The sequence below is a fragment of the Dictyostelium discoideum genome, assembly GCF_000004695.1.
Source record: "Dictyostelium discoideum AX4 chromosome 6 chromosome, whole genome shotgun sequence".
Lineage (NCBI taxonomy): Eukaryota > Evosea > Eumycetozoa > Dictyosteliales > Dictyosteliaceae > Dictyostelium > Dictyostelium discoideum.
Genome location: NC_007092.3, coordinates 1,161,436 through 1,186,592, shown reverse-complemented (window position 1 = coordinate 1,186,592; position 25,157 = coordinate 1,161,436). Strand labels below are relative to the sequence as shown.

The following is a 25,157-nucleotide window of genomic DNA, read 5'->3' as shown; positions in this document are numbered from 1 at the left end:
TACATTTTCTTATTTTAGATATATTATTCTCATTTATTTTTTTTGTTTTCAAAAACAATAAAAAAAAAAACAAATATATAAATTAATAAATAAAAATAAAAAATAAAAATAAATAAATAAATATTAAAATGTTTATTAAATTTTATTTTTTTATAATTTTTTTAATTTTAAATTTTAAAAATAATTATGCATCACCGACATTATTAGATTCAGTATTATCTTCAACATCATCATTATCTTCACCGGGTAGTTTTTTTATAGAGACAGAATTTTGTCCACCACCATTATTGTATAGATATTCATCAGATTTGGAAGGTGATAAAGGTAGAGGTTATAAATATGTAGAATTTCCTAATGGTACAATGAGTCATTGTGTACATCCTTGCCCTTCTTTATATTTCAGTGATGGAGATTGGACAACAATGATGGATATGTCTTTAATAGTTGCAACAATTTCATTTTTCGCTTCAATTTTTTTAATTCTTACTTATTCTCCATTAATGAATCCTTCATATAATAATAGACATACAATAGGTACAATTTAATTTATTTACTCATTTTATTTTTCTTATTTTTTATTTTTTTTATTTTATTAATTTTGATATCTCTCTCTTTTTTTAATTAAATTTTGAATTCAATTTTTTAAGGTATTTTATCGATGTCATTTGGTATTTTTTTAATTATGTTTACTGATATGTATAATTTAAAAAAAAGGTTTACACTTGGATGTCCATCAGAAACAAGATATGCTATACAAAAGTAATTTTCTGAAGTTTATAGTTTTATTATTATTTATTTTTAAAAATTTATTAATTTCATATTGTTTTTTTTTTTTTTTTAAAATTTTAAATAGTGATGCAGATTGTCTTATTACTGGTTTAATTTTTCAATTTGGGTGTGTAAGTGCAGTCTTTTTTTGGACTGCTTTATCACTTGATTTATACTTTCAAATTACAAATAGAAATATCTCAAGAAAATATGATCTTTATTATTTCATTGGTGTGAATTTAATAAGTTTAATATTCACTTTTGTTCCTGTAATTAGTAAATCATATGGTTATGGTGATTTTGCATTAGGGTAATTTAAATTTTTTATTTTATAAAGTTTTATTTAGTTTATTTATAATATTTATTTATTATTATTATTATTATTATTATTATTATTATTATTATTATTATTATTATATTATTATTATTATTATTATTATTACTAATAACATTAATTATTAAAATAGATGTTGGATATTAGATTTTAATTATGCATTAGGTTGTTTTTGGATACCATTATCAGTATGTTTAATTTTTAGTACAGTTGTAGTTTTAATGATTTTATATGAAGTTTATAAAATTTATAAAGCATCAAATCAAAAAACCTCATTAAAAGGTCATATTAAACCTTTATTATGTTTAATTTCAAATTGTTTTGAATTTTTTTATGTTTTTGGTTACTCTTTATATTTAGCTACAAAATTAACAGAATTACACGATAATATGGACGCATATATTAAATGTTTATTTTTAAATTCTCAAAATGATCCAGATTCATATACTTGTCCTGATCATAGATTAAAACTTGGACCACAATTTTTATTCTTTTTATCTTTAAGATTATTAGGTGTTTCTGGTATTGTTTTTTATGGTACAAATAGTAAAGTTAGAAAAATTGTAAGTATTTCTTTATAAAAAAAAAAAAAAAAATTTTATTATTACTAACACTTTTGAATTTAAAGTGGAAAAATTCAATACTCATAAATAATAGATTTATAGGGAAATACTTTAGTTTTAATAGTGGTACATCAACACCAGTCGGTTCAAAAAATAGATCAAAAACTTCATCTCAATTATATGATAATTCATTTGGCGATAGTGGTATTTTAGAGGAAATTAGAGAATATGATGAAAAAGTTAAAAATGGTATTATAGTCACACCAGGTGGTGATGATGATAATATTAATAATAATAATAATAATAATAATAATAATAATAATAATAATAATAATAATAATAATAATAATAATAATAATAATAATAATAATAATAATAATAATAATAATAATAATAATAATAATAATAATAATAATAATAATAGTAATGAAAATAACGAAAACAATACTCAAGAAATAGAATTGACTAATATAAACACAATTGATAATGTTTAATAATTATATTTTTTAAATTAAAAAATATTTTAAAATAATTGTTTTTTTTTTTTTTTTAAACAACCATTAATAAATGAGTTGAATAATAAAACAATTATAATTATATGTAAAAATAAAATAAAAATAAAATTTCAATCATAAATGAAAGTAATCTTTTTAAAAAAACTATTAAAATTCTTTCTTATTATTATTATTTTTTTTTTTTTTTTTAAAAATTTATTTTCAAAACATACACACCACAGTCATCAACACCAATGGAACATTTAAGCAGATAAGATAATTAATTAATATTTGATGAATATGGAATGCAATTGTTTTTTAATTAATAATGATGTTATGGAATTTATTGTTAAAGGTAAAAATAAAAAGGTTTTAGCATTTGAAGATTTAATACTAAGAAAAAATATATTATTAAAAATTTATAAATATACAATGTCATTTCACGTGTTATATATAGTAATAATATAATTGTAAATAATAATCAACAACAACAACAGCAACAACCAACAATTACAACGTAGTAATTTAACAACAACACCTATAATTTCAAATTTAGATGATTCTGAAGATTTAAAATAAAAAAAGTTTAAAAAAGATTTAATATTTATTTTTTTAGTTTATCTTCTTTTCATTGAAATACTATTTAAACCAATTTTAATAGCGATTGAATTCTTTTTAATAATTATAATAACTATGACAGCAATTAAACAAACACCAACGATTGGAATTACCACAGCAACTGGAATTAACCATGGTTTATTTTTACCACCATTTTGATTATTTGAAATACAAGAATCTGATGATTTGAAATTTGGTGAAACCAATACAGAAAAGTCTTGGAAATAAAATTATTTTAAAATATTAATATTTGAAAATAATAGTAAAAATTATAATAATAAAAGAATAGCCTATACATACCAGGATCTAATTCACACTTGTTTTCGCAATGTGGTAATGAAATTACCATTATTACTTTTTCATTATCAAATGATAATAATTTGGTTGTCAACATAGTTGGTCTACCATCACTAAGGAATTTATCTTGAAAACGACCATATAATTGTTTACCTTGTTTTGAAATTTTAATATAATTTAAACTTGAAATAAATTTATTATTAGATTCAGATTCAACATTAAATAAATCATCATCATTACATTTGTTTTCAGTGGTTGCTTTTGGATTAATGGTTGAGTTTGATGATAATTTAATATCCAATGTGTTTAAAGTATTTGTAAAATTCCAATTTGAAATGGACATTGAAATTTTAATACCACCAGATTGAACTGTAAATTGATTATTTGCAAAGGTGAATAATGTAGTTTGTTGAACCTCTTGAATTTTTAATTCCATTATTGCTGTATCAAATGTTTGTTTGAAAATTGTAATACCTTGATTATCTTTAGATTGTGATAAAATCCAATTTTTTGAAAGTATTTTTGATTTACCTGCTACTGGATTACCATAAAAATCAATCTCTAAAATGGAATCAATTGAAATTGAAAATTGACTTTGTTCATTTGAAATTCCAACTACACCAACATTATCGACATTTGTATTTGAAGTTGGTATATCTGATTTTGTTGATGGTATTGGTGAACAATCTAAACCTGTAAATCCAGTATTACACCAACAATTTCCAGTTTTTGTATCACATCGACCATTGGTTGCATTATTACCACAATTATTTGGACATGATAAAATTGGATTTACATAGGGATAGATTAAAGAGGACCATGAAATTCCATTTTGTGTAACATTTAATAATTGTTGAGTGAATGCTTTATCCAACAATGATGGTGATGAAGATGGTAATAATGTACAATTGAAAAAAGTTTGATTTATAAAAATATTATTACCACAATTTTGTTCACCAATAGTAATTGAAAGGTTATTATAAGACAAACCAAACCAACCATAAAATGAAATTACAGTTTCATCATCAACCAATGGTACATAGGATGAAACATAATGATTTGCAACAGTACAAATACTTGATCCAACAGTTGCCCATTTTTCATTACATTCACAAACACCAATATGATCATTACAAATACCATTTCCATTACAATCTTCAATTGGACATGGTACTGGTGTATGTTTTAAATTAATTTTAATAGTACCAACTTTATTATAAACTGAAACCGATACTAATTTTTCACCATATTCTACAATTGGATAATTAATTTTACATTTTGCTTGATAAAAACTTGTATTCATTGGATCATCGTCAATTACCATGCATTGAATTGGAGTATCACCAATGGTTACTTTAACCTCTGAACCAATATATGATAAATAGGAACCTTCAATTGTAAATGTATCATTATCTTGAACCATACTAGTAATAATTGGTGCAAGTTTACCAGTTGAAAGTGTAAAATTAACATTTGGTGGAACAAAATAAAGTTCGACTTTATCTGGATCATCATTACATGATGCTGTATAATTTAATGTTTTCCAATCATATGTAAATGTACAACTTGGTTTTGATTTAATATTTGTTGGTAATGTTCCCAAGTTTTTACCATGTAAAATCAAACCTTTTGAATTTTTATCAAAACTTGCAATAATTTTTGCTAAAATTAAATTGATATGTGTGTGTGTGTGTTAGTTTGTGTGTGTGTGTTTTAATAATAAATTTAAATTTCTTTAATTATAATTATACATACAATGATCACATGTTGCAGTACCTGGTAAATAATTATTAAAATTATTACCTGCAAATCTAAGATATACTGATGAATCTTTTAAATAACAATAATTACAATCTGGTATTGAACCAGTTAATTGATTGTTATTTATTGTTAAAAATATATTACACCATGAATCATCAATTGTACCATTTATCAAATTTTGACTTAAATTTATAGTATTTGTATTTTTTAATGGATTTACTGGTAATGACCCTGTCATTTTTAGATTTTGTAACATTACATAACTTGTACTATTAAAAATATTTAAATCTGGAAAATTTGGAATATTACCATTATTAATTTCCCTAAATTATTATAATTAAGATGATTTTTGTTAATATTTAAAAAGATTTTGAAATAATATTAAAATGGTACAACTTACAAATCAGTTACAGTAGTTGGTAATGCTTTAAATGGGAAATTACCATTAATATTAAAGTTTGGACCTGCTTCTAAAATGTAAAATGTATTTAAAAATGGAATATTGCTTAAATCAATATAATTACTTGTTTTAAGATTAACACCATATTGGAAATTTCTGATTTTTAAAAAAAAAAAAAAAAAACAATTAATAATTTATATAATTTTTTTTTTTTTTTTCAAATACATCAAATCACTCAACAAAGTACTTACAAAGTAGTAATTTTACAATTTTGTAATTCTGATAATTTCATTGGAAATGGAATCTCTTTTCCAGCACCAGAAAATGCTAATGATTTTATTTTACCATCATATGATATAACATTATCCAATGATGATTCAACAAATGCACTACCAATTCCAAAACTAAGTGATGTTAATAATGGTAATCCAACTGAAAAATTCGGTATATTATTAGTATAACAACCAAAATTCCATAAAACACTATTACTTGTATCACCACTAGTATCAATTGTAATGTCTGAATCATCATATGCACCACTTTTAAAATTAAAATTAATACAATTTATTATTATTATTATTATTATTATTATTATTTTATAATAAAAATATTTTAATACATACAAACTTTTAACATTATTTAATGATGTCATTTTTATTAATGATACTCCACCAAATAATAATTGACGCAATGGGTTAATTGGGAAATCCAATTGAACTAAATTTGATGCATAAATATCCCTAAATATGGAATAATTAGTAATCAATTATATTTATAGATTAATATACATATATAATATAAACAAATATTTACATATCTGTAATTGAAGGATTAAAAGTTATAAAAAAACTTGGACTAATACTTGTCAATTTTTTTCCTTTAAAATATACTAAATTTGGAAAACAGAGGATATCAGCACTTGATAATGAATATTGAGTAACTTGAGTGATTGATCTAAAAAAAATTAAATTTTTTTAAATTAATATGTAAGTGTTATTATTATTATTATTATTATTATTATTATTTATTATTAATCTTACATTTGTGAAACTGAACCATTATCATGACATAAATTAGAACCTAAACCACAAAATATTGTTTTAAGTTCAGCACCATTTGTTGGATTTAAAGTAACATCACCAGTATTTATTGCAATATTATTTAAACATTGTACTTTTTTTTTTTTATATGTATTTTTTATAAAATTAGAAAATAATAATAATATAAATTAAATTTTAAATAAAAAAAAAAAAAAAAACTTACCTTGACTACTTATAACATCAATTGAAAAACTAATATTTATTGAAAATATTAAATATAAAAAAACAATTAAAATATAATAATATTTCATTTTGATTAATTAAAATGTTATGTATATAAAATTAATTTAAAAACTAAAAAAAAAAAAAAATTTTAATAAAAAATGATCTCTTGCCGCATCGGAATGATTTTTTTTTTTGCAGTTTTTTTTACTTTGAAACTTATCAAAAAAATAATAAAATTTTTCAAAAAAAAAAAAAAACCAACACTATTTGGTTAAACGCTTTAAATTGAATTTTGTTAGGTTTTATTTTATTTTTAATTAATTTTTATTAAATTTTTTTACGACATATTTTTTTTATATTTGATAAAATTGAAATTATAGATTCTTTATTTTTAATACCATTATTTTCTTTATACAACTATCTTAATAACTCACTACCTTTCTATTACCATTCTTTCAACTATTGAATAAATTGATAGTATTTGGATTACTCTATTTAAAATTTCAATAAATATAAAATTATTACATTTTGGCCACCAATTGAATCTCATTGAATTGGTTATTTGTTAGATTCAAAAAACACGGTTTTTTTTGAGTAAAAAAAAAATAAAATAAAATATAAAATAAAATAAAATATAAAATAAAAAAAAAAAAAATAAAAAATAAAAATAAAATAAAAATAAAATAAAAAAATTTGTAATCACAAAGATATTTTAAGGGAGTCACATAAAAATAAAAAAATAAAAGTAAAAAAAAGAGACAAACCCAGTGCCGCATAAAATTACTTTTCAATTTTTTATGAGAGAAACCGAAATTGCATTATTTTTAAAATTAAGTTTTTATAAAAAAAAAAAAAAAAAAAAAAAAAAAAGCCATTTATTCAAATTTGAAAATGAATGGTCAAAGATAATATTATCTTATTATTATTATTGGAATATAAATAAAAATTAATAAATTGTTATAACCTATTGGTATTCAAAAGATTTTTTTCATTGCAGTTAAAAAATAAAAATAAAAAAAAAAAAATTAAAAAAAAAAATAAAAAAAAAAATAAAAAAAATTAAAAATAAAAAGCATACGCAAATTTTAGTCTAAAATTAAATGACGATATTGTTTTACACTTTAAAACAGTTTTTTAGTAAAATCAAAACATGGGTTTCAAAAATAGCATCAACCACTTTGACCAATCATTTTCTTTCTTTTTAATTAAAACTTTTTATTTTAAAGCAAGAATTTTCAATCATATTTGCATTATCATAATGAATTTGATTCTACACTTTTTTTTATTTTTTTTAATTAAATTAAATTACAACATTTAATTAAATTATAAAGTAAAAAAACTATTTAAATATGAAAGAATTAATTTTATTGTAAAAAAAAAAAAAAGATATCTTCAAAAAAAGATATGTAATGAAATTTTGTTTAAAATTTAAAAATTCATTGAAAGTTTATATTTTTTTTTTTTTTTTTTTGTGACAATTATGTTGAACTTGTACTAATACATAAATGTAGTTTATCTCTTGTTAAAATTAGATTGTAGGAGATTGAAATTTTTAATCGTTTTTATCAGTTTTTTTTTTTGAAATAAAATGAAAATTATTCAAATCATTATTTTATCTCATTTTTAATCTTTGATGATCTGTTTTTTTTTCTTTTCTAATTTATTCGAGTATTTTAGTGAAACTCTGTGTGAAAAATGATTGTCGATTAACAATTGAAATCGAAAATATGGAGGTTATTTTTTTAAAAAAAAAAAAAAAAAAAAAAAAAAAAATAAGTGCCTCAATTAATAATTTGGCAGTTTGTATAAAATTGTGCCATATGGTTTTTTTATTTTTAAAAGAAAACAATAAACCAATAAAAAAATAATGAAAACTCTTTTTTAATTACCAATAGAAAACGAGCAGTGGTCGTTTTATTGTATTTTTATTATATGGCTCTAAAAATAACAACAAAAAATAACAAAAAAAAAAAAAAAAAAAAAAAAAAAAATATGCTTTTTATTTTTTGATATTTTTTTCAAAAAAACAAGCTCAAAAAACACCAAATTAAATTTTCGTTTGTGACAGTTTGGAAATATCTCGAAAAGTTTTTTATTTTTTTTTTTGTATAAATTTAAAATAATTTTTTTTTTTTAATCATTCAAAACAAACAAACATCTCTCTTATATACATTCTTATATTTGTTAACATTACCTTTTGTACTATTATTAAAACAAATTTAAAAATTATATAATAAAACAAATTCAAAATGAAGATTGCTTTATTATTAACTATTTTACTCGCATTTATTGCATTATCATTTGCATGCGATGAATTCAATCCAAACATTTCAACCATCGGTGAATGTACAGCCACTCAAAAAGTAAGCTGGAAACCAACCGACAATGCTCAAGTTCTCACTCCAGCTGATCTCGATCCACAAGAATTAGGTATGCACGAAGAACGTATGGCTTACGTCCTTGCCATCGCCAAACAACAAAATAAGAAATTCGTTGCTTCAATCTACCACCAAAATGGTACTTTAATGTGTCTTGGTGTCAACACTGGTAAACCAAATATCATTTCACATGGTGAAATCGTTGCCATCAACAACTGTACTGCTTTACACGGTATCACCTCTTTCACCAACTACACTCTTTACACTTCTGGAGGTAAGTAATTAATATGTAATAATAATGTTTTAATCTACAAATACTAATTTTTTTTTTTTTTTTTTTTTTTTTTTTTTTTTTTTTTTTTTTTTTTTTTTTTTTTATTTTTATTTTTTTAAAAAATAATAATGAATGATCATGTGATCAATCAATTGAACAACTAACAAACTCCTATAGAGCCATGCGCCATGTGCTCAGCTGCTCTTTTGTGGGCTGACTTCAAAACCATTGTCTGGGGTACCTTCAACAGTGATTTACTTTGCAAAATCTGTATGTCAAACATCCCAATGGATTCCTCATACATCTTTGGCCGTTACTATGGTTTAAGAGCTAGCCCACCAAGAGTTATCGGTGGTGTCTTACGTACTGAAGCTGACGCCTGGTTCGGTTCATACTGTAGCAAACCAACTTCAATCTATTACATCAAACCACAATGTGTCTGTACCAACACTACTTCACCATTAAAGATCGATCAAACTCGTTACTCCTCATGGTTTGAAAACGGTAAAACTGTCTCCCAATTCGGTGGTATCATCACCAACACTGGTTCAGTAACCGTCACCAACCCAACCTTCACCTCATCTCCACTCCGTCCAAACTCAATCTGGGGTCTTGCTGTTGATGAAACCAAAAATACTTGGGCTCTCCAATGGTATCCAGTCATCCAACCAGGTCAAACTTTCTCATTCGGTTACATCATCGACGGTGAAGACCAAATTGCTTTCCAACCAACTGCATAAACTTATAATTAATTATATCTCTTTATATTAAATAAAATATAAGCAACAATGCGGATTTTTTTTTTTAATAACTTTTTTATTTTTGGAATTTCTTTTTGTATATACAAAACATAATACAAAATAACAAAATAAATTAATTAATCACAAGAAAAAGCTAAAATGTTTTTTTTTTTTTTCACCAACAATCTTTTAAAAATGATTTTATCTACTAAAAACAGTCAATGATTTTAATTTTGTTGATTGTGTCTTTTAGTAGATTCATTATTAATATTATTAGTTGTATAAAACATGGATGGATCATATTGATTAAAATGATTTTAATTTGAGAGGTATATTAAAATTGAATCTAAATTTCTAAAATTCTCTAAATAATAAAGCAGGTGATAAAACTTCTAATTTTGGTTGTTTTTGATTATTAATACCACCACAACGAATTGGACTTAATGGATGCATAATTTTGGCCATTACTACTGTTGTTATTGTTGATACTATTACTTGAACTATTACCTGATGTACCTATTCCAACAGTTTCACTTAATCTTAGTGATGGTATTTGATAAGATGATTTCTTAAAAAATTTTATTTAATGCTTTCTTTTCTCTATATTTCATTTGATAGTTCCATTTGAATTAAAATAATTGAATTGAATCAATTAAATATTTAATTGTTTGTTTTCTTTATATATTATATATATAAATAATTAATTATAATTAATTATAATTAATGAATTAATTATAATTAATTATAATTAATGAATTAATTATAATTAATTATAATTAATGAATTAATTCATTTTTAATTATTTATTAAATACTACTACTACTACTACTATTACTACTACTACTTACAATCTTTATAAGGATTGGTTCAATTTTTTTAATAGTTTTTGGTGATACTATTGATATAGACTGTAATGGCTCAATTTGTAATTTATTTGCATATTCTTGTGAATTTAGATCGAGTGAAGAAAATCTAGTATAAATTATACAATCTTGGTTACCTGCTTCATCATGTGTTGGTGTGCTTGGACAACATTCATGAATTTTGCAAACAAAGTCAACTTCTTCAACAACACATTCAACTAATAAATCAACAATCCCAACAACAATTAAATAACCATTCGACACCACCACCATCACCCAACATTACAACACCAATAACTTCAGCAGCAATAACCAACACAATAAAGAAATCATTAGGAAAAACTAACACTGATGACACCGACCACCAGTTGTTACACGATCGTTGTCTACTGGTCCATGTGGATCATGTAAGTTAAAAACAAGTCCATCTGTCGTTGTGGAAAGACCACTGAAAATAGACAATGTGGTGTGGTTCAACAAGATATGACAATGTATTTACTTGTGGTAATGTTTATCTAGTACCTGCTGCTGTCCCTTATTTGACGTTGCTGTTCATTGAATGTTGATACCTGTGGTTGTTGTTGTTGTTGTTCCTCATTATCCTGTTGTTGCAATTCATCATTATCAATATCTTCATTATTATTATTGTTGTTATTATTATTATTAGTTGACATTCTTTTAAAATAAATTTTTTTAATAAAATTTGGTTATTTATTATTATTATTAATTTAATTTATTGTTTTATTATTATTGAATTTATTTATTTTATTATTATTAAAATAAATGATTAATTATTTAAGAAATAAATGTACACATATATTTAATTGATGACCCTAGCCCTATCGCGTTTTTATTTGTATATATTTATTACTGAGGTTGAATTAGAAACCTAGTTTCTTTTTATAGTCCTCAGATTTGAGTTCGCTCAAATCTGTTAACTACTCCAACCTCAGCCGATAGGGTTAGATCCAATTTAAACTACAATATTATATTATTTTAATTTTATTCTAATTAATTATTATTTCTTTTTAATTAAATTATTTTTAAATTTATATTATTATTTTATAAAATATATAAATTTGGTGATTTTGTGTGACATTTTTAATATCTGGTATCTAATATCTATTATGAAAACTTTTGTGAAATTCAAATTAAAATTTTTTTTTTTTTTTTTTTTTTTTTTTTTTTTTTTTTTGAAAATTAAATTTAATTTAAAATTAATTAAGTATTTAATGATTTTGTTTACAGACTGGAATTGGTAAAAAAAATAAAAAAAAAAATAAAAAATTAAAATAAAAATATTTTTAAAATTAAAAAAAAAATTATTAATAGTAACATTCAAATTAGACACCCGGTGTAATTATTTTATTTTTTGAATTTTTTATTTTATTTTTTAAATCAAAAATTATATTTTTACAATTTAATTATTTACATTCATTTTTTGTTAAAAGTACTATCAATAAAAAAAAAAAAAGAAAATAAAATTATTGGAAATTTTTTATATTGAATATGTTATTTATTTATATATGACAAACTAATCAAAAGTTCTTTTAAATTTACCTTTTGGATTACCTGAAAGACCAACATATTGGATTGATTCATGTTTTCTTTGACATTCTCTTGCATTTCTACTAATACCTTTTAAAAAGAGTTGTTTAGAAATGAAAAACCAGTTGATTTCAGATTTATTACCAAGTGTAGAAACTTCAACCATTAATGCTTTTTGTTCATCTAGACTCCAATTTCCTGAAATGACTGGTGATGGTTTTATAATTTCTTGAGTACTTTTAAAATTTTTAACCATTTTATTTATTAATACCTTATTTCTATCAAAGTATGTATCAATAGCAAGTTCAGTTCTAAAATAACCTTTATCTAACAAATCACCTTTTATTTGTACAGTTGTTTTATTATTACTTTTACCAATACCTACGATTAAAGCTTCTTTATTATTCCACTTTCTTTTAGATAATAAATGGAAACCACTGTAATCAGGATTTTCAAATGATCCAAGAGAATCATTTTCAAATTTACTGTATTCTTCAATCACATCTTCATATGATGATTTTGTAGTATCTAAATAATTATTGAATTTATATTAATACACCAATGTTGAGAATTAATAATTGCAATTATAAATAATAATAATAAAATTTAAAACATACCAAATTCAAATAGATCTAAAATTTCATCTTTATAGTAATCGGATTAAAGAATTATTTATTATCAAGGTTAATATATAAAAAGTTGTAGAATAACGCTAGCGTTACCTATACTATAATAAAAATAAAATACTTACTACTTTGAGGTGAAATGTTTTTGTCAGAGACAGTTGTATCTATAGGAATTGTAATAAAAAATTTGAATATAATGTTAATACAACATGTTTAAAAGTAGTAGGTAGTAACTAAAATAATAATACATACAAATTTTTTTGAATTTATTTATATCAACCTTTAAATTACCATTAATTTCAAACTAGTTTAAAGAACTATATATCTAATATCTTTAAAATTAATTTCTGGTTTGTTTTTTTCAAAATAATTTGTATTGAATGTTGATAATTTGAAATGAGTATGAATAAATAATAATCCTTGAGCAATAAACTTCCAATGATCTTTACGAGTACAAAAGTGTGGAACAAAACAAATAATAGTTTTTTTCGTACCATCTTTATTTATATACACGAATATATTATTACCAACCATTTCAATTGAACCTTCTTCAAGATACATATAAAATATATCCCTTACCACAGCACCACATGCAAATATGACATCAGGTTGAGATGACATTATTTGCTTTAATCTTTCTTTTACAATAGGTATTAATTCTTCTTGTATACTATCAAAGTACCATTTACCATTTTCAGTAAAAATAATTAAATGATGAAACGGTATTATATTTAAATGTATAAAGACAGCACCAATGAAAAACGGTAGTAATCTAAATATTACTTTTAAAAAGTTTTTCATTGTCTGGCTGTTGAATGATGGATCTGTGGTGCTGGTTGGTGCATTGCTGATGAAAATTATATTACGACCTGGTAATAGTGATTTAATAATATGTATTAATCCATCTTGATTTACTGAAAACATTTGTTCACTTTTCATTCTTTTCATTTTGCTTTTTGCAGCAATAATAAATTCAAAAACACCAGTGAACAATGTTATAACTGTTGTAATGATTTGAGCACCAATTAAAATTTTATCTGTTGAAGGTTCATCCATTTTTATAAATTATTATTAATTTTATTTAATATGCTAATATATAATAATTTATCAAACTAGCTTTAATTATTAATATGATATATATATAATTATTATTATTATTGTTGTTGTTGTTGTTGTTATTATTTCAATGATTGAACTATTTATCTATAAAATAATATATGTATCAAATTATTATTTTAATTTTACTATTTAATTTTACTAATATTATTTTAAACTATTTAATTATTTATTATACCATATAAAATTTTATTATTTCAAACTAATATTATTTTTTTTTATTTTTTATATATTATTTTATTATTTCTAAACTATTATTAAATCTAATAATAAAGAAATGCAGTAATTAATTAAAAAAAAAAAAAATAATAATAATAAACAACCAATTATAATAATAAACAACCAAACACATTTTGATAAACTAATCGTATCATTATATATATTTATATAAATACATAAATATGTTTAACTTCAAAGATATTTTAAAATATTATTTTAAAATATGTTTAACTTCAAAGATATTTTAAAATATTATTTTAAGAAAATTTATAACCCCCCATCTCTTTAAAATGATTGTAAATCTGACCCCCTTAAATGAAGTATGTTTAGAAAATATAAAAACACAATTTTTAAAAAAAAATTTTAAGATTTTTTTTTTTTTTTTTTTTTTTTTATTTTTGTTATTAAAATAAAATCTTTTTTGTTATATTTTTTTTTTATTTTTAATTTTCATATTTTCAACTATACCCATAATATTATATATATATAATATCAATAATTTATTAAATAAAAAAAAAAAAAAAAAAAAAAAAAAAAAAAAAAAAAAAAAAAAAAAATGAGTAAAAAGGTTTCAAAAACAAAAAAAAATGTTCATGTTGTTGATTTTAGTACTTTGGATAATCCAAATATTAGTTTAATTCCTAATAATTTGTGTGAAGGTATTCAACAACCTGAAGGAAAGGTATTATTTTTTTTCGATAACCGAATGTTCTCATTCTATCAAAGTATCTGCCAACTTGTTTACTCTGGCAAAGATGCATATCTCTGGACTTTGCCATCAATCCAAGCTTTTGTTAGAGCTTTCGTCATGCATGGTGGAAATAAAACTCATACCTCTGTTGAAATGAAGTGCTCTGGTATCAACGTTAATGGTTCTCAAGTTAAAAGTTTTGTTTACAGAATAGAAGGTGCCAAGATAGAGATTCCAACAATCTTGCAAGAGGTTAAATTTAATAATGGTACTAAGGTTGGCCAAGCATGGGACGAGCATCAAGAAAATCTTTTTGTAACTGCTCTCTTTGCATATGCTAACAGACCACAAATGATTAGCAACATTTTTCATTTAAATGGTTATAATTTAAGTCCAAAATTCTTCACAAATTTGGTTGATGGAAGAAACTATAATTTAACTAAACTTCCTAATTTTAAATTTATTGGTGATCAATTATGGGATGAAACCAATCAACTCCATTTAAAAACATTATTTGAAGATGATCCAAGTGTATCAACTATTAGAGATAAATTATTATCAAATCATGGTATCACTGTAACAAGTAAACAAATTCAAAGTCAACTTTTAAAGCAAGGTTTAAAATTAAAAAAAGTTTCTACTTATTCAAGAAATGTTACCTCTTGGAGCAAAGAAGAACTTAGTATTGTAAAGAATGTTTTTAGTTCCACCTATAAAAATAAAGCATCATTAGCAGTACTAATATTATCAAAGTATTTCGAAGCTATCAGAACTGAACGTTCATGTAAAAAACAAATTAATAAAGACAAGAGTATTAAAATTGGTTTGGACTTGGTCGATTATACCGATGAAAATGAAGAAGAATTATTAGATGGTATTTCTTTACAACCAGCTAGCAATTAGATCTAAATAAAATAATCTGGTATTATAGAATAGTAAAATTGTAAAATATATATATAAAAAGATCATAAAAAAAAAATAATAAAAAAAATAATAAAAAAAGTAATAAAAAAAAAAAGTGTTGCAACACATGTGTTTTTTATTTTAATTTTCGTGTATTTAGAAGATGAAATGGGTTCAAATTGTTTTGTTTTGTTTTGTTTTATTTTGTTTTATTTTATTTTATTTTATTTTATATTATTTTATTTCACCAGAGAAAAAAAACTAAGAAATTTTACTATTTTGTGAGAAATTAAACCCGCAAAAACTTATATTTTAAGAAATGATATTATAATTTAATAAAATTTATAACAAACTAATATTAATTTCTAATTAATAATTAATCACACTTTATTATTAAATTATCATAAAATAATAAAAAAGAATCTGGCCATAATAAAAATATATTTTAATATAAATTAAAAATTGATAAAATCTAATAATATTTTAATTAAAATTGAATATTAATTTGTCATTAAACTATAAAAAATTTATTTATCTACCATATTTTGAGAAATTATACTATTGTAATTTCTCATTTTTTAAAACATAAACCTATAATTTAATAATATACAACAATTAATAGGAAATAATACTATTGTAATTTCTCATTTTTTAAAACATAAAACTATAGTTTATCATATATGTGTAACAACTGGTGGTCGGTGTCATCAGTGTTAATTTTTCCTAATGATTTCTTTATTGTGTTGGTTATTGCTGCTGAAGTTATTGGTGTTGTAATGTTGGGTGATGATGGTGGTGTCGAATGGTTATTTAATTGTTGTTGAGATTGTTGATTTATTAATTGAATGTGTTGTTGAAGAAGTTGATTTTGTTTATCTATTACCTGTTGCTGTTCCCTTATTTGACGTTGCTGTTCATTGAAAGTTGATACCTGTGGTTGTTGTTGTTGTTCCTCATTATCCTGTTGTTGCAATTCATCATTATCAATATCTTCATTATTATTATTGTTGTTATTATTATTATTAGTTGACATTCTTTTTTTTTAATAAATTATTTAATAAAATTTGATTATTTATTATTATTAATTTTATTTATTGTTTTATTATTATTCAATTTATTTATTTTATTATTAAAATAAATGATTAATTATTTAAGAAATAAATGTACACATGTATTTAATTAATGACCGTAGCCCTATCGCGTTTTTATTATTTGTATATATTTATTACTGAGGTTGAATTAGAAACCTAGTTTCCTTTTATAGTCCTCAGATTTGAGCAGACTCAAATCTGTTAACTACTCCAACCTCAGCCGATAGGGTTAGATCCAATTTAAACTACAATATTATATTATTTTAATTTTATTCTAATTAATTATTATTTTCTTTTTAATTAAATTATTTTTAAATTTATATTATTATTTTATATGGTGATTTTGTGTGACATTTTTAATATCTGGTATCTAATATCTATTATGAAAACTTTTGTGAAATTCAAATTAAAAAATTTTTTTTTTTTTTTTTTTTTTTTTTTTTTTTTTTTTGAAAATTAAATTTAAAATTAATTAAATTTAATTACAACGGGAGAAAACCCCTTTAAACAAAACAATAAAATAAATTATTATTATTTTCTGAATTGTATGTGTTATAATAAAATGTTGAAACAAAACTATATTCTAAATTATTATTATTTATTTTTGAATTATTATTTAGTTGTGTTTAGTGAGTTTATTATATAAAATGAAACAATTTATTAAAATAAATTAAGTTAGCAATAATTAATATTGAATTATTAATTCAATATTAATAGTTATTTTTAAATGTTCTATTTAGAACATTTCATAAAATTAAATAAATATTAGTATAAACAAGATATTTTTGAGTTACAATATGATATTATATATTATTAAAAACTATAATAAAATGATAAAAAATAATGGGTGTAAATAAAAAATTTTAAAATATAAGAATTTTTATTTTTTTTCAAATAATATATTCCTTATTTATTATAGAAATTATTTATTAATCAAAAAATAATATTATTTAGTGAATAATAATAATTTATTAATCATTTATTTATAATTTTAATATTAAAAAAATAATACTAATAATAAAATTTATTAAAAATTAATAAATAATTTTAAAATATGTTAAAAAAAAAGAAATTTTATTAATTTTTGATAGATTATTATAAGAGTTAATAAATGAAAATCGATTTGCAACAGATGAAGCCACATTGGAATTAATTGGTCTTATAAGATGGGTACCTTCAACAGTGATTTACTTTGCAAAATCTGTATGTCAAACATCCCAATGGATTCCTCATACATCTTTGGTCGTTACTATGGTTTAAGAGCTAGCCCACCAAGAGTTATCGGTGGTGTTTTACGTACTGAAGCTGACGCCTGGTTCGGTTCATACTGTAGCAAACCAACTTCAATCTATTACATTAAACCACAATGTGTCTGTACCAACACTACTTCACCATTAAAGATTGATCAAACTCGTTACTCCTCATGGTTTGAAAACGGTAAAACTGTCTCTCAATTCGGTGGTATCATCACCAACACTGGTTCAGTAACCGTCACCAACCCAATCTTCACCTCATCTCCACTCCGTCCAAACTCAATCTGGGGTCTTGCTGTTGATGAAACCAAAAATACTTGGGCTCTCCAATGGTATCCAGTCATCCAACCAGGTCAAACTTTCTCATTCGGTTACATCATCGACGGTGAAGACCAAATTGCTTTCCAACCAACTGCATAAACTTATAATTAATTATATCTCTTTATATTAAATAAAATATAAACAACAACGCCGATTTTTTTTTTTGGAATAACTTTTTTATTTTTGGAATTTCTTTTTATACAAAACATAATACAAAATAACAAAATAAATTAATTACAAGAAAAAGCTAAAATGTTTTTTTTTTTTTAAATTGTATATCCCAGTTTGTGCAGGGATGTTTTTACTTTTCAAAGATGATAATACCTATTGTGTTTTTTAAGGCTCAAATGGTAATATTACTTAATTTAATAATTTAACGAATATTATTTTCGATAAAGTTTTAAATTTGAAGTATTGGAAAAAAAACACCAGGGCATTTGCTTGAATTAGTATTATCAAATAATGTTGGTATTGTGTTGGAACATCTTTTTTAGTAAAATTGGTGATTAAGGACTGATTCATAATCATCATAATTATCATATTTGTTTGATGATTCTCCTTCATCTGATGAAATACAAATTGGTTAATACTACCACCTGATTTGTACTTTTTTAATTGGTTCTGAAAAAAAATAATAATCAATCTTTTTTTAATATACAATAATATAATAATATATTAATAACAAATTAAATTTTTCATTTTATTGTAAAATTATTTTTTATAATTATTTTAAATTTTTAATCAAATAATGGCTACCTGTAACACCACCAATACTAATTCTGCTAACCATAATTCAGTTGGTCAAACCTCAAATACTCCAACAACTTTTAATTTAAACAAACCAACTGCAAATACCACTACTGCTTCAACACAACTACCAGATGATCCAATTTATAGAGTTTTTCAAAATATTAACTCCATATTTAAAATAAGTAACCGAATTAAGTATTTGGGATTTCCTGATGGTAATTGGGGACATACCTCCAAGGTTACCATTCAAATTAAGCGATGCACCAGAAAGATATTTAGGTCTCAATTTCACCAAAATAGGTTTAAATTCAAAATTGACAGCAATCAAAGATAATCTTAGCAAATGGAAAAGTCAAGCGATCACAATAGCAAGGATGACAATTTTGAAAACCTATACATTATCAAGATTAACATATCAACAATACATCGATTCATTAGAATGCAAACATACTACTCTAATTTCATTATTATTAAATTTATTTAATTTTTTATCTTTACAATTTATTATTAATTCATTTTTTATTATTTATTAAATACTACTACTACTACTACTACTACTACTACTACTACTACTACTACTACTACTACTACTACTACTACTACTACTACTACTACTACTACTTACAATCTTTATAAGGATTGGTTCAATTTTTTTAATAATTTTTGGTGATACTATTGATATAGACTGTAATGGCTCAATTTGTAATTTATTTGCATATTCTTGTGAATTTGGATCGAGTGAAGAAAATGTAGAATAAATTATACAATCTTGGTTACCTGCTTCATCATGTGTTGGTGTGCTTGGACAACATTCATGAATTTTGCAAACATCACAAGTAAATGCTTTGTCATATCTTGTTGAACCACATTGTCTATTTTCAATGGTCTTTCCACAACGACATATGGACTTGTTTTTAACTTACATGATCGACATGGACCAGTAGACAACGATCGATACATGAATGTTGTTTACAGACTGGAATTGGTAAAAAAAATAAAAAAAAAAATTAAAAATTAAAATAAAAAAATTTTTAAAATTAAAAAAAAAATTATTATCATAAACACCGTGTAATCATTCTATTTTTTGAATTTTTTATTTTATTTTTTAAATCAAAAATTTTATTTTTAGAATTTAATTATTTATCATTCATTTTTTGTTATAAGTACTATCAATAACAAAAAAAAAAGAAAATAAAATTATTGGAAATTTTTTATATTGAAGATGTTATTTATTTAAAATATATGACAAACTAATCAAAAGTTCCTTTAAATTTAGCTTTTGGATTACCTGAAAGACCAACATATTGGATTGATTCATGTTTTCTTTGACATTCTCTTGCATTTCTACTAATACCTTTTAAAAAGAGTTGTTGAGAAATGAAAAACCAGTTGATTTCAGATTTATTACCAAGTGTAGAAACTTCAACCATTAATGCTTTTTGTTCATCTGGACTCCAATTTCTTGAAATGACTGGTGATGGTTTCTTGAGTACTTTTAAAATTTTTAACCATTTTATTTATTAATACTTATTTCTATCAAACTATGTATCAATAGCAAGTTCAGTTCTAAAATAACCTTTATCTAACAAATCACCTTTTATTTGTACAGTTGTTTTATAATTACTTTTACCATTACCTATGATTAAAGCTTCTTTATTATTCCACTTTCTTTTAGATAATAAACGTAAATCACTGTAATCAAGATATTCAAATGATCCAAGAGAATCATTTTCAAATTTACTGTATTCTTCAATCACATCTTCATATGATGATTTTGTAGTATCTAAATAATTATTGAATTTATATTAATACACCAATGTTGAGAATTAATAATTGCAATTATAAATAATAATAATAAAATTTAAAACATACCAAATTCAAATAGATCTAAAATTTCATCTTTATAGTAATCGGATTAAAGAATTATTTATTATCAAGGTTAATATATAAAAAGTTGTAGAATAACGCTAGTGTTACCTATACTATAATAAAAATAAAATACTTACTAATTTGAGGTGAAATGTTTTTATCAAAGACAGTTGTATCTATAGGAATTGTAATAAAAAATTTGAATATAATGTTAATACAACATGTTTAAAAGTAGTAGGTAGTAACTAAAATAATACATACAAATTTTTTTGAATTTATTTATATCAACCTTTAAATTACCATTAATTTCAAACTAGTTTTAATTATTAATATGATATATATATAATTATTATTATTATTATTGTTGTTGTTGTTATTATTTCAATGATTGAACTATTTATCTATAAAATAATATATGTATCAAATTATTATTTTAATTTTACTATTTAATTTTACTAATATATTATTTCAAACTATTTAATTATTTATTATACCATATAAAATTTTATTATTTCAACTAATATTATTTTTTTTTATTTTTTATATATTATTTTATTATTTCTAAACTATTATTAAATCTAATAAAGAAATGCAGTAATTAATTAAAAAAAATAATAATAATAATAAACAACCAATTATAATAATAAACAACCAAACACATTTTGATAAACTAATCGTATCATTATATAAATACATAAATATGTTTAACTTCAAAGATATTTTAAAATATTATTTTAAGAAAATTTATAACCCCATTCCTTTAAAATGATTGTAAATCTGACCCCCCTTAAATGAAGTATGTTTGGAAAATATAAAAACACAATTTTTAAAAAAAAATTTTAAGAATTTTTTTTTTTTTTTTTTTTTTTTTTTTTTTTTTTTTTGTTATTAAAATAAAATCTTTTTTGTTATATTTTTTTTTTTATTTTTAATTTTAATATTTTCAACTACAAACAAACATTATTATTTCCTTTTACCCATAGTATTCTATATATATAATATCTATAATTTATTAAAAAAAAAAATATAATGAATAAAAGGTTTCAAATGAATATAATAATAAATAAATATAAATAAATAAATAAACATACATGTAAATATAAAAAAAAAAAAAAAAAAAAAAAAAAAAAAAAAAAAAAAAAAAAAAAAAAAAAAAAAAAAAAAAAAAAAAAAAAAAAAAAAAAAAAAAATTTAATAAATATGTTTCAAAAAAAAAAAAAAATGTTCATTTTGTTGATTTTAGTACTTTTGATAATCCAAATATTAGTTTAATTCCTAATAATTTGTGTGAAGGTATTCAACAACCTGAAGGAAAGTTAAATTTCGATAACCGAATGTTCTCATTCTATCAAAGTATCTGCCAACTTGTTTACTCTGGCAAAGATGCATATCTCTGGAGTTTGCCATCAATCCAAGCCTTTGTTAAAGCCTTCGTCATGCATGGTGGAAATTATTCATACCTCTGTTGAAATGAAGTGCTCTGGTATCAACATTAATAGTACTCAAGTTAATAGTTTTGTTGACAGAATAGAAGGTGCCAAGAAAGAAATTCCAATCTTGCAAGAGGTTAAATTTAATAATGGTACTAAGGTTGGCCAAGCATGGGACATGCATCAAGAAAATCTTTTTGTAACTGCTCTCTTTGCATATGCTAACAGACCACAAATGATGGAAAATGTTGCTAATCAAAATTCTTCACAACTTTGGTTGATGGAAGAAACTATAATTTAACTAAACTTCCAAATTTTAAATTTATTGGTGATCAATTATGGGATGAAACCAATCAACTCCATTTAAAAAAATTATTTGAAGATGATCCAAGTGTATCAACTATTAGAGATAAATTATTATCAAATCATGGTATCACTGCAACATGTAAACAAATTCAAAATCAACCTTTAAAGCAAGGTTTAAAATTAAAAAAAGATTCTGGGAATTCAAGAAATGTTACACCTTAGAGCAAACTTAGTATTGTAAAGAATGTTTTTAGTTCCACCTATAAAAATAAAGCATCATTAGCAGTACTAATATTATCAAAGTATTTTGAAGCTATCAGAACTGAACGTTCATGTAAAAAACAAATTCATAAAGACAAGAGTAATAAAATTGGTTTGGACTTGGTCGATTATACCGATGAAAATGAAGAATTATTAGAAGGTATTTCTTTACAACCAGCTAACAATTAGATAAATTAAATAATCTGGTATAGTTCAATTGTAAAACATATATATATAAAAAGATACACGACCACTGAGAAAAATTTTAACTTTGGCACTATAAGCCCCAACAGCCCAAACAAAATTGTAAAAACATTGTAAGGACTGTGCGCAACACTTAAGAGTGCTGTGCGGGTTGTGCTCAAAGTTTTTAATTTTGGGCATAGCCCGTACAGCACTTTAAAGGGTTGAGTACAGCCCTTACAAAATTATTTTTTTAGATATTTAAATAAATAACCGTCTTTTTTTGAAACGGTTATTTATTTAAAGGTTTTTTTAGGATATACGTGGGCTTAAATATTTTTAAAAAAACCATCTATTTTTAAAAAAAAAGTATTCAATAAAAAATAATAAAAATGAAATAATGCGGTAATTTTATTTTTTTTTTTTTTTTTTTTTTTATTTATTTATTAATATTATTAATTTGATTATTTTTAATTTCATTTTTTTTGATTTAAACTCCTAAATATAAATGTAAAATTGTTAGTTATTACTTTAATTAAATTTTATTTTTTTTTCAAAATTTACCACACATTACCTAAAAAAAAAAAAATTAACGTTATTTATTATTTCATTTTATTATTTTTTATTTTATTGGTTTTCTCCTAAATAAGAATGTAAAATAATTTATTTATTTATTAATAATACAAAACTTAAAATAATATGCAAAGTGATTTTTTATTTTAATTTTCCAGAAAATAAAAATAAAAAAAAATAAAAATTAATAATAAAAAATACTACATACATTCAGGTTTTTTTTTTTTTTTGCAAAGTCTCAAACAATATATTCATATTTTCTTATTAAATATATTTTATTTTTTAAATACATTTAAAAAAGAAAAAATAAAAAAATTAAAAAATTGTAATGTTTTTATCGTTTTTTTATTGTTTTTATTTTTTTTTTTTTTTAATTTTTTAAAAAAAAACCTTTTTATAAGCCTGTGTAGTCCTTTTTTATTTTAAAAAAATAATTTGTAGTCAGTGTGATATTTTTTTTTTTATCTCGATTAGCCCGTGCAGTCCGTATCAAAAATTTAAAACCTTATTTTTGCCCATTTTAAAAAAAAAACCTTTTATCAGTCAATCTTTGCAGTCAATTTATTTTTTTTTAAAAAAAAAAAAACCTTGTATCAGCCCGGTTGGCACTAATAAACAGTTCAGCCCATGTAGTCCATTTTTTTTTTTAAAAAAAATACCTTTTATTACCCGGTTTGCACGAATAGACCATTCAGCACATTGTCTGGGGTACCTTCAACAGTGATTTACTTTGCAAAATCTGAATGTCAAACATCCCAATGGATTCCTCATACATCTTGGGTCGTTACTATGGTTTAAGAGCTAGCCCACCAAGAGTTATCGGTGGTGTCTTACGTACTGAAGCTGACGCCTGTTTCGGTTCATACTGTAGCAAACCAACTTCAATCTATTACATTAAACCACAATGTGTCTGTACCAACACTACTTCACCATTAAAGATCGATCAAACTCTTTACTCCTCATGGTTCGAAAACGGTAAAACTGTCTCTCAATTCGGTGGTATCATCACCAACACTGGTTCAGTAACCGTCACCAACCCAACCTTCACCTCATCTCCACTCCGTCCAAACTCAATCTGGGGTCTTGCTGTTGATGAAACCAAAAATACTTGGGCTCTCCAATGGTATCCAGTCATCCAACAGGTCAAACCTTCTCATTCGGTTACATCATCGATGGTGAAGACCAAATTGCTTTCCAACCAACTGCATAAACTTATGTTAATTATATCTCTTTATATTAAATAAAATATAAAAAATGCGGAT

General features: G+C 22.5%; 13 protein-coding genes across 13 annotated transcripts; 7 read left to right on the top strand and 6 right to left on the bottom strand.

The window, feature by feature from the left end:
* Positions 1 to 128: 128 nt before the first annotated feature.
* fscH (G-protein-coupled receptor family protein) lies at positions 129 to 2,159 on the top strand (the record flags this gene model as incomplete). The annotated part of the gene is made up of 5 exons (XM_629827.1): positions 129 to 534; positions 648 to 759; positions 854 to 1,078; positions 1,236 to 1,665; positions 1,731 to 2,159. 5 exons carry the CDS (start codon positions 129 to 131, stop codon positions 2,157 to 2,159), a joined length of 1,602 nt encoding a protein of 533 aa, XP_629829.1.
* Positions 2,160 to 2,776: 617 nt separating this feature from the next.
* DDB_G0292098 (hypothetical protein) lies at positions 2,777 to 6,586 on the bottom strand (the record flags this gene model as incomplete). Its single annotated transcript, XM_629826.1, has 9 exons — positions 2,777 to 2,994; positions 3,078 to 4,736; positions 4,830 to 5,158; positions 5,236 to 5,391; positions 5,487 to 5,774; positions 5,859 to 5,975; positions 6,049 to 6,189; positions 6,276 to 6,408; positions 6,499 to 6,586. The coding sequence occupies 9 exons, from the start codon at positions 6,584 to 6,586 to the stop codon at positions 2,777 to 2,779; spliced, it is 3,129 nt and encodes a 1,042-aa protein (XP_629828.1).
* A 2,163-nt stretch (positions 6,587 to 8,749) lies between these two features.
* DDB_G0292096 (hypothetical protein) lies at positions 8,750 to 9,892 on the top strand (the record flags this gene model as incomplete). Its single annotated transcript, XM_629825.1, has 2 exons — positions 8,750 to 9,152; positions 9,330 to 9,892. 2 exons carry the CDS (start codon positions 8,750 to 8,752, stop codon positions 9,890 to 9,892), a joined length of 966 nt encoding a protein of 321 aa, XP_629827.1.
* Positions 9,893 to 11,270: 1,378 nt separating this feature from the next.
* Positions 11,271 to 11,429, bottom strand: DDB_G0292184 (hypothetical protein; the record flags this gene model as incomplete). The annotated part of the gene is made up of 1 exon (XM_629824.1): positions 11,271 to 11,429. The coding sequence occupies one exon, from the start codon at positions 11,427 to 11,429 to the stop codon at positions 11,271 to 11,273; it is 159 nt and encodes a 52-aa protein (XP_629826.1).
* An 860-nt stretch (positions 11,430 to 12,289) lies between these two features.
* mybR (myb domain-containing protein) lies at positions 12,290 to 13,985 on the bottom strand (the record flags this gene model as incomplete). The annotated part of the gene is made up of 5 exons (XM_629823.2): positions 12,290 to 12,831; positions 12,921 to 12,947; positions 13,055 to 13,093; positions 13,182 to 13,233; positions 13,461 to 13,985. 5 exons carry the CDS (start codon positions 13,983 to 13,985, stop codon positions 12,290 to 12,292), a joined length of 1,185 nt encoding a protein of 394 aa, XP_629825.2.
* Positions 13,986 to 14,820: 835 nt separating this feature from the next.
* Positions 14,821 to 15,858, top strand: DDB_G0292094 (hypothetical protein; the record flags this gene model as incomplete). The annotated part of the gene is made up of 1 exon (XM_629822.1): positions 14,821 to 15,858. One exon carries the CDS (start codon positions 14,821 to 14,823, stop codon positions 15,856 to 15,858), a length of 1,038 nt encoding a protein of 345 aa, XP_629824.1.
* Positions 15,859 to 16,522: 664 nt separating this feature from the next.
* On the bottom strand, positions 16,523 to 16,891 carry DDB_G0292092 (hypothetical protein; the record flags this gene model as incomplete). The annotated part of the gene is made up of 1 exon (XM_629821.1): positions 16,523 to 16,891. The coding sequence occupies one exon, from the start codon at positions 16,889 to 16,891 to the stop codon at positions 16,523 to 16,525; it is 369 nt and encodes a 122-aa protein (XP_629823.1).
* A 1,224-nt stretch (positions 16,892 to 18,115) lies between these two features.
* Positions 18,116 to 18,622, top strand: DDB_G0292090 (hypothetical protein; the record flags this gene model as incomplete). The annotated part of the gene is made up of 1 exon (XM_629820.1): positions 18,116 to 18,622. One exon carries the CDS (start codon positions 18,116 to 18,118, stop codon positions 18,620 to 18,622), a length of 507 nt encoding a protein of 168 aa, XP_629822.1.
* A 649-nt stretch (positions 18,623 to 19,271) lies between these two features.
* DDB_G0292088 (hypothetical protein) lies at positions 19,272 to 19,607 on the top strand (the record flags this gene model as incomplete). Its single annotated transcript, XM_629819.1, has 1 exon — positions 19,272 to 19,607. The coding sequence occupies one exon, from the start codon at positions 19,272 to 19,274 to the stop codon at positions 19,605 to 19,607; it is 336 nt and encodes a 111-aa protein (XP_629821.1).
* Positions 19,608 to 19,802: 195 nt separating this feature from the next.
* DDB_G0292086 (hypothetical protein) lies at positions 19,803 to 20,233 on the bottom strand (the record flags this gene model as incomplete). The annotated part of the gene is made up of 2 exons (XM_629818.1): positions 19,803 to 20,116; positions 20,197 to 20,233. 2 exons carry the CDS (start codon positions 20,231 to 20,233, stop codon positions 19,803 to 19,805), a joined length of 351 nt encoding a protein of 116 aa, XP_629820.1.
* A 290-nt stretch (positions 20,234 to 20,523) lies between these two features.
* mybT (myb domain-containing protein) lies at positions 20,524 to 21,639 on the bottom strand (the record flags this gene model as incomplete). Its single annotated transcript, XM_629817.1, has 6 exons — positions 20,524 to 20,765; positions 20,850 to 21,056; positions 21,146 to 21,172; positions 21,280 to 21,318; positions 21,404 to 21,455; positions 21,637 to 21,639. The coding sequence occupies 6 exons, from the start codon at positions 21,637 to 21,639 to the stop codon at positions 20,524 to 20,526; spliced, it is 570 nt and encodes a 189-aa protein (XP_629819.1).
* A 973-nt stretch (positions 21,640 to 22,612) lies between these two features.
* DDB_G0292178 (hypothetical protein) lies at positions 22,613 to 23,328 on the top strand (the record flags this gene model as incomplete). The annotated part of the gene is made up of 2 exons (XM_629816.1): positions 22,613 to 22,848; positions 23,133 to 23,328. 2 exons carry the CDS (start codon positions 22,613 to 22,615, stop codon positions 23,326 to 23,328), a joined length of 432 nt encoding a protein of 143 aa, XP_629818.1.
* Positions 23,329 to 24,638: 1,310 nt separating this feature from the next.
* Positions 24,639 to 25,139, top strand: DDB_G0292084 (hypothetical protein; the record flags this gene model as incomplete). Its single annotated transcript, XM_629815.1, has 1 exon — positions 24,639 to 25,139. The coding sequence occupies one exon, from the start codon at positions 24,639 to 24,641 to the stop codon at positions 25,137 to 25,139; it is 501 nt and encodes a 166-aa protein (XP_629817.1).
* Between the last annotated feature and the right edge of the window lie 18 nt (positions 25,140 to 25,157).